At 36.3% G+C, this 8,512-nt stretch overlaps 1 protein-coding gene across 1 annotated transcript; it reads right to left on the bottom strand.

Annotated features, from left to right (window-relative positions):
• Positions 1 to 1,398: 1,398 nt before the first annotated feature.
• SCG2 (secretogranin II) lies at positions 1,399 to 7,353 on the bottom strand. Its single transcript, XM_036753622.1, has 2 exons — positions 7,076 to 7,353; positions 1,399 to 3,775 (listed from the first exon to the last, which is right to left on the bottom strand). The coding sequence occupies exon 2, from the start codon at positions 3,759 to 3,761 to the stop codon at positions 1,887 to 1,889; it is 1,875 nt and encodes a 624-aa protein (XP_036609517.1). The 5' UTR covers positions 3,762 to 3,775; positions 7,076 to 7,353; the 3' UTR covers positions 1,399 to 1,886.
• Between the last annotated feature and the right edge of the window lie 1,159 nt (positions 7,354 to 8,512).

Here is an 8,512-nt window from a genome sequence, read left to right as displayed (position 1 = left end):
GAAAAGACATAGCATGGTTTGTGTTCTCAAATCACCTTTCTTCCCTGCACTGCCCCCCTCAGATTTCCAGACATTATTTTCTTAGAGGCATTGAAACAAAGATGTCACCCCCTTAACCAAGACACCTTAGGAAAGAGCACTCTCAATGGGGCTAGACAGCTTGCTAGTTCCAAGTGGTGTTTACCACTTTGGTGCAGGCCCCTTAACTTGAGAACTATTCTTCAGATAGCTCTTAATTAGTCGTGGGGGGAGGGAAGAGCTCCTTGGGAGTAGATCAGCTCAGTCTTAGGGAAACATTTCTAAGAAATAGAGCTGCTGCACAGTAAAAGGATCTGCCTCATCAAGTAGTGAGTTTCCCATCCTTGGAAATAATCAAGATGAAACCAGATAACCCTTCATAAGGCATATTGTGGAAGAGGTTCATAAAAGGGATAAGATATTGATTCAAATGAAATTTCCTTTATTTCTATGGTTCCATAAAGTTGTATGATATTCAGACAGCCCTGAGCCTAGACAAAAACAATATTTTTTTAAAGCCTTTACTTTTTTTTAATATTCCTTTTGGTACTGTCCTTGCCCTACCCCTACCCAGACCCACCCTTCCCTCCACTCCCCACAGGTCACCCACACACACACATACATACACACACACGTACATACACACACGTACATATACACACACATACATACACACACACACACACATACACACACACATACATATACACACACACACACACACACACACACACACACACCTCCCAAAGGATTTTCATTGCTAGCTCCATCTTCAGGGGACTTCCTACTCTAGGGCCTCACCTAAGTCTGACCTCTTTGGATAGCACCAGTAGTCTCCCTTCCACCTTTAAAATAGTCTGTCCTATGTCATAGGGAAAGACAGAAAATCCATACTATTGTGTTCTCAGATGCTTATGTTTTAACCTTCCTAGATAATTTGCATTTTAACAGGGTCTTTTTGGAGACAATACCTTAACTCAAAGGAATAACCCTAATAATAAGGATTTCTGGCTCTGTGGCAGACCAGCAAAAGAGGCTTTTCCAAATAAATAAATAAGGGGGCTCATGTTACCCAATAGGAAGTAAAATATACCCCCATAAGCATAGAGAGAGCCTTGAGATTCAAAGAGTTTATCAAGGCCTGGGATCATTTCTGACTGCCGAATAGATAGGAATTAAAGAGCATGAAATCTGGGGATGCTGTCCTAAGAGCAGACAGCACGCTTATGTAAGTTCACATTATCCTTCCCAGATGGACTGCAAAGTGTATTATTTCCATAATTTTTTTTACTTTCAGGTTCTACAATTCCTTAGTGGGGCTAGACAATCTGCCCCAGAGCCATAAGTCCTTAATTAACTATAATGAAGAGAACAACGTTGTCCAGAAATAATGTTTATTGATCAACAGTAAAACACACAATAGAAAAAGCCTTGTAAATAAAACTATATATATATATATATTTAATGCTTTATTTTTTCTTCAGTACTCCACAAAACACTACAGACAGTAACAAAATAATTCAATTAATTTTTAAAATTTTTAAGATATCAGACACCCTTCATCTTCTGTAGCCATCAGATACAGTACCTCAGCCATTGGTTTCTGAGATGTAATATTAATTAATATCATACATTTCTTTCTTAAAACAATGGACATGATTTATTTCTATCCAGAAGTCATAACATATACACATATCCATAAACAAGAGAACAGTTCAGGATACTTAGACAAACCTTCCAGTGGTCTGGAACCATTTGCCTGTACATCATTTAGAGAAAATACAAATGAACAGGAGAAAAGAGCAACACACAAAAGAGAAATAACCTTGGGGCAATTGGGGAGAGGCAGGGCAATTGATAGAAGCAGCCTACATATTTTCCATTGCTCGTTTAGCAATGTGCTCTCTTCCCTTTTCTGTTTTTGCCTGATTGAGGTATTCCAACACCTTCAGCAACAGATCTTCATCCACGTACTGTCTGTTCTGGGTTTCATCATTTTCCTGGGTAACCAGAGGAAGCCTTTTGGTGACAGAGCCCAACTTATCAGATTCTTGAGATCCCACCTGGCTTAAATGCTCTTTAATGGCCTGTTCTATTTGTTCCTCTTCTTGTTGGTCATCTTCTGAGGAGCCCGGGATAGAAACCCGTTTCATCTGGTTTGAATTCATAACCTCAGGGTATTTAGCTAACACTTTAGCTAAATAATCTCCTAATTCTTCATCCTTCTCTTTCATGTTTTCATATGCCACTTGTCTCCTTTCCAGATCTGGAATCCAAGCAGCTTTGGGAATTTGTTGCCCTCTAATTCTTCCAGGAGAATATGAGAGCCTTGGGAGAATATTCTCTCGATTAAACTGGTTGGTAAAATATGGGGCTTTCTGATTTGCTGCATTCTCAGTCCCTAAGACACTTAAAATGTCCTCAATATTAAGACCTTCAGGTAGTGAATCGGTCACAGATTGTCCAGGTTGTTTTCCGTAGCTACTCTTGGAGCCCATCTTATTTTGGAACAAATCAGGATGTTCTACATCAGTCTCTGAGATTTCCTCTAGGTCATCTGGCAGTTCAGGTTCCTGCTCAGGCTCCACTCTTTCACTTGGCTTATCCCCAGTTTTGAGCATGTCAATTAAATCCTCAGGTGGGATTTGCAAATTCCTTGAGATTTCAATTAGCTGATAAATTGACTGGGGATCAAATTGTTTCTCCAAAAACTTGGCTGCTCTTTTTTCTTCATTTTTTCCACCCCTGAACTTCCCATTTCCTGCACCATTCACTAACTTTTTCAAGTAATAGTTCATTAGTTTAGACACTTCATCTGAGAGCTGATCCTTATTTTCTTTCCTAAGATCTTCATCTGGGATGTCAAGTTGCCCTGAACGCTTCATCTCATCTTCAATTTCTTCTTCATTTTTGTCAATTTCCTCTTTGCTGTCTCTTACCTCTTCCTGGGTTTGGCTCTCTATTTTTTCCTCTATCGGGTTCCAGTCTTCTCCACCAACAACATCTTCATAGGCAATGTTGTTAACTTTGTAGATGTCATCTTCATCATCTGCATATAGCTTTTGCTCCTCATCAACCCTCTCACGCTTATGGTTATTTGGCCCAGTCAGCTTCCCTAGTTCTTGGAAGACAGACTCCAGAGTGGCAAGGCTTTGGGGAGTGTATTGCTCTTCCACAATCTCATTAGTACGCTTAAAAGGGTTGTCTCGGGAACTCTCTTCATACATGCGTGGCAACTTGGCATGCTTGTGTCTTCTTTCAGGCCACTGTTGAGCCTCATAATCTTCACTCAAATCAATAGGAAAGTTCTTTTCAGAATTAGAGGGATAGGGTTGGTTTTCTTTGGGAACAGATTGAGGCTCCTTTTCAGCTTGTCTCAAGGCTTCCAGTATTATTCGCATCAAATGTGACTCATCTTCATTCAATGAATCCCTTAAATTTTCTGGCAAGTGGCTTTGATCAATGCTTTCTTTCTGCTGGAGGGAAACTGGAACTCCCTGGTAAGAATTATACTCTGTGTTGATTTCCCCCTTGTTAGCTTGTTGTCTGAGGTTTTCTATGTACTCCAAAGCCTTGATCATATCAGGGCTGGGAAATCTTTGAAAGTTTTTTAATCTGTAGTCTGGGTCTTTCTGAAGCAGTTGATAATGTTGAAATGAAGCTGCATCAACACAACAGGTTAGGAAAATTAAGGAGGTGAGAGACAAGGCTGCTCCAAGCCAGCAGGTCTTAGGATTTGCCATGTTTGAAAGATTTCCTTAAAGGAAAGAAAAGAACAGTTAAAAAATAAATCAAAGTTGGGAAATTCAAGGAGTTCCTTTTTCATTAAATTTTGACAGCAAAAATCAAAAATATTCCTAAGTGAGCCATACAAGTTAATCAATAGGGTCTTAATAGAATTTTGAGAAAAATTCATCAAGTTTTAGGGATATATCCTTAGTAATAACCACCATGAAGACCACTCAACACCGGCATAGCTTAGTGGATTAAGGGCTGGCCTTGGATCAGAAAAACCTTTGTTCAAATCCAGTTTTTTGACATATCCATTTGATCTGTCCAAGGACAAGTTAACTAAACTTTCAATGCCTCAGGTAACTCTCTAAGAAATTAAGTTACAAATAAGTTGATGATCTGCACAGGTAGAGGGAATTTGTAATGAGGTATTCCCTACAAGAATGAAATCACAGGTTCAGACCATGTAAACAAATAAGCAAGTAAACAAACAAATAAATATACTGCAATAAGGATTTGCAATGTGGATACAACTGTATACTTTTTATTTTGGAAATGAGTAGCCTCAGTCTTTGTGGATTTTCTGGTTTAAGGATTTTAAAAAAAAAGATAACAGTGTTCCAAAGAAACTAACATTTTCCTTGTGCTACAACAATTACAGAGGTCACTGAGAATGATAATAATAATCATGAAGCAGAATTTATGGGTAATTTCACTATGATATGTCTAAACCATGCAAAACAATCACTCAATACATTGAAAACAATCACTTTAATCAACTGTTGGAGATTGTGTTGACCAGACAGATGGTTAGTTTAATGGATTTTTCACTTTTAAACCAATTTTGCTGGTATAGTATAGACAATGCTACAGTGATATTCCTAAATGTGATAGTCTATTATAGCATAGTATCACAAATCTACACTAAATTCAGTTATGAATAAGACCCTTCTGCAAAGAGTTTTCATCCCAGCAATAACTTGTTATACCAGTACCAAGTCTTACACATGATTTTTGGAAGACTAAAGCTTTGCTAACCTTCAAAATACGTGCCCTTTCAGATCACAACTGAGCAAAGACAAAAATGTAAATATATATTTAAATCTCTGTACTTCATACTGATTCAAATGAGGTCACCATTGCCTTTATTGTATCATTAACCACAACTATCATTTCTTCATTTTATTTCATATTATCTCATCAGTCTTTAATAGGACATAGTAAATAATCACAGATGCTCACACTGAAGCCCGAGTTTTCTTAACTAGCCTATTTCTGTCCCTATAAACATGTAGAACCAGCTTTTCCAATGTCTCTATCTATTTTGGTGTGGACCTGTGAAAAACATCCTCTTGAATGACTCATGTTGCTAAAAATTCTTAAAATAACCACTATTTCTCTCCCAACTTAGGTAGAACAAAGAGGAGGTATTGAATTTATCATCTTTAATATTTCCATTCATTTCAAAATGTAATGGACTTATAACCTGATATGAAAATTAGGATGTTAGCTTTTATCACTGCTGCTACTGAGCAGTTTCCTTCTAATACCTGGCAATACTTCATTTTAGTTGCACATGAAATAAATATAAAAATGGTTGCCTTGTTTGTTTCTGCAATCCTGTGAAAATCTAACATTCTTCTGATAGGAAAAAAAATTGATTTAGCAACAGGTGAAGCATTCAAATAAGATCCATGTGTATAATTTTCTGCTGACCAGTGCCTAACACTGTGAATTATGGCATTGTTTCCTTGACAACTTTCACCCTGACTACCCCAGATTGTTCAGTTTGCTATTAGTCTAAATGTATGACCTTCTTTTATTGAAATAGTCAATTACATCTTTACAGATTAATTTCATAGGTTATCATTTATTTCATTAGAATAAAAAGTAGAATAATCACTTAAAGTATTTCTGAGTAGAAATATTTGCTTTTTTATCTTTGAGTAAATTAACTTAACCAAAAAACCACAAGCTTAAACTAAATTAGATTTTAAGCTCTTTTTCAGGTTATTTTAAGCTTAATTTCACTTCAGGTATCAGTTTCAACTTTTTGCATTCACAACATTATGGAACACTGATTCAGTTTAAAACTATATTTCTATAGCATACTTAAAATTAGAGATCTGTGTGTCTTTAAAATGCTCATTTCTGGTTACTGTGCTTTGGTTGATTGGTTTAATGTTTTTCCCCTCAGTAAGTACTGCAGTATGTTTAACATCATAGCTTAACAACTTAATCATTACTCATTTTTTGCAGGTTCTATTTGGTCAAATAGTAGCTTTTTCAGGATAAGAATCAAAACACTACCTTCCCTTTCAGAATCCCTCTTAAATGATGAAAACTGGACCAAGAAGTTCATCATGTAGTTTAAAAGAAATAATGTCTGTTTTCAGATTGAATCATCTCATACTCAGCTGATCAAGACACTTCTTTTGTTTCTTTACACCACAGAGCATTTGAATTAAAATGTTCTTTCTACAGATGTTAACCCAGTCCCCAGTATTTCTATTCATATGAATTGAACAATCTAATCAGCTTGAATCTGAGGAAATGAAATCCTGTCTTGGCCAAGATCTTGAACAACAAATGGAATGATCCTTAGATCATCTATTAAATCATGACAAAAGCCACAACAGTTTGACATAGTATTTTTACCCAGTTTAAAAAATATCTCCATAGAATTTCTAGTATCATGTGAACTGTATCTCAAGGGATTAGTCCGTTAAAAAACTAAAGATAACCTAGGCATACATTGTCACTTTTATCCTAGCCTCTCTGAATTAAAATTAGAAAGCAGTAAGAGAGTTCTTTTCAGGGTATGTCATCCCAATGTGGATTCGACATAGTTGTTTTATTATGAGGTCTTATAAGGTAAATGCAAAAAAGCAAACTATTCTGATAATGTTGATAAACTGTATTTGCAACCTAGGAAACCTACCACCTAACATATTAAATATATAAATAACATTTCTAGGATTTTATCTGGTTCTGTTAAATATTACAGAATGTTAGGATTTTAAAGCTTAACAGAAATATGTGCATTGGCATCAAGATCTTTAACTTTTTCACATTCCTTCTTATTCCTCCCTGGCGTCCAATTTACTTGACTCTTGACCACTGAATACCCTAACCATATATGACACAAGTGAGAGGTTCGGTCATCAGAATAATAGTATCCTTACAATGGTCAAATGTGCAGCAGGTTGCTATTCATTTTTTGCTACTTGAAATACATATACCAGATTAAGCTTTTCATATTAACCTAGGAATATAGAGGAAAACATAGAACTTTTCATTACATAAAATGGAAACACAGTCTTACCTGTTATTTAGATGGCCGAGTGCATCCACAGCATGTTCTTCCCGTCTGTCAGCTGGGAGTTTACGGACTGTTTTCAGCACCCGGACAGCTCCCTCTGCTTATACTGAACACCACCTGACTCTGCACTGCCACACTGACGTCACTGTACTCAGTCACACAACCAAAGCACAAGTGAGCTTTTCAAAGAGCACTAGAGAAAATAATCATTTTATGAGGTTTTGTGTGTGTGTGTGTGTGTGTGTGTGTGTGTGTGTGTGTGTTCGTGCGTGTTTTTAAACAACATTCTAATTCTGTTGCATGCTTACGCCACCTGTCTTTTTGGGGTGAAAATTGCAGTTTTCTACTATCCAACATGATCTAAAGCAGAAAAAGCTCCACTAACCCTTTAAAGTCAATGTTATGTGAAGCATCCCTTGGCAGAAATAAAGAAAGAAATCTGTCTGACAGCCGCAGTTAATTGCATGACAGTCTCATCATTTTTCCAATAACTTGTTATGGATTGATTTTTATCCTAATGAGAAAGTTTAAAAGACAAGGATTTGTTCATTGAACACAAAGAAAAATGTATTATCATCTTCATACTATCACTGCAAAATGAAAGCAAAAGGGTTATTCGTACACTCCACATCTTGAACTGAACATTCTTCAAGGAAAAAAACACTTTTCTTATCAAATAAACTTGAAGTTCCCTTGGCTTTTATGATTTTTAATCTTGCCTTGGTATTTGTTTGTATTTAAATCCTCCACATGCATGTTCATGTGATTTGTGTAAAAAGAAGATCCTGGATTTACATGGACCTCATTTGTATTTTATGTTGTCTAATTTCTAGAAAGAACTGAAAATGTTGTGAACAACTAAAGTGACTTAGATTTTCCAGAGGGAAAAGTAAAAAACAGTCCCTCCACTTCAGGAATAAGTGAACAAGAAATTTGCCTTAGGGATTATTCTGACATTGAGGGAAAGAGGGAATGTGCACACTGTTTCTTATCTCTTTCAAATCTAGTACACATTAATAATAGTCCAGTCAGGGTGGGTTACCAAATGATTTCCTCTACCTCCACATTAATGAATATAACCAAGCAAGAGTATAAGAATTTGCTGCTTATGATCTTGATTCCCTACTGCTTCATAAAAAGTGTTATGCACTTTGTAAGAATCATTTAAAACTACAGGTTTACCTCATTTTATTCAGTAGTACTTAAGTGTTTTATGAAAATTGAATGCCATTTTAAATATAGGAGAGGAAATCACTACATAAATTCTCTCTTCAATGAATCTTTTTGTAAAGTAAAGAATGCAAGAGAAACCAAATCACTCTCCTACAACCACTATCCATATAACTGTCACCTTTCATACAACTGGTCCTTTCAACAAGGACCCTGGGCATATAAATCAACCTGAGAATGAACAGGAGGTAATGAGCTATAACAGAAGCT

The sequence above is a fragment of the Trichosurus vulpecula genome, chromosome 4 (assembly GCF_011100635.1).
Source record: "Trichosurus vulpecula isolate mTriVul1 chromosome 4, mTriVul1.pri, whole genome shotgun sequence".
In the NCBI taxonomy this organism is placed as follows: Eukaryota; Metazoa; Chordata; class Mammalia; order Diprotodontia; family Phalangeridae; genus Trichosurus; species Trichosurus vulpecula.
This window is presented reverse-complemented; position numbering and strand designations above follow the sequence as displayed.

Bases quoted from the DNA above. Each gene is read 5' to 3' on its own strand.
- SCG2 (XM_036753622.1), bottom strand. From the start codon at position 3,761: ATGGCAAATCCTAAGACCTGCTGGCTTGGAGCAGCCTTGTCTCTCACC.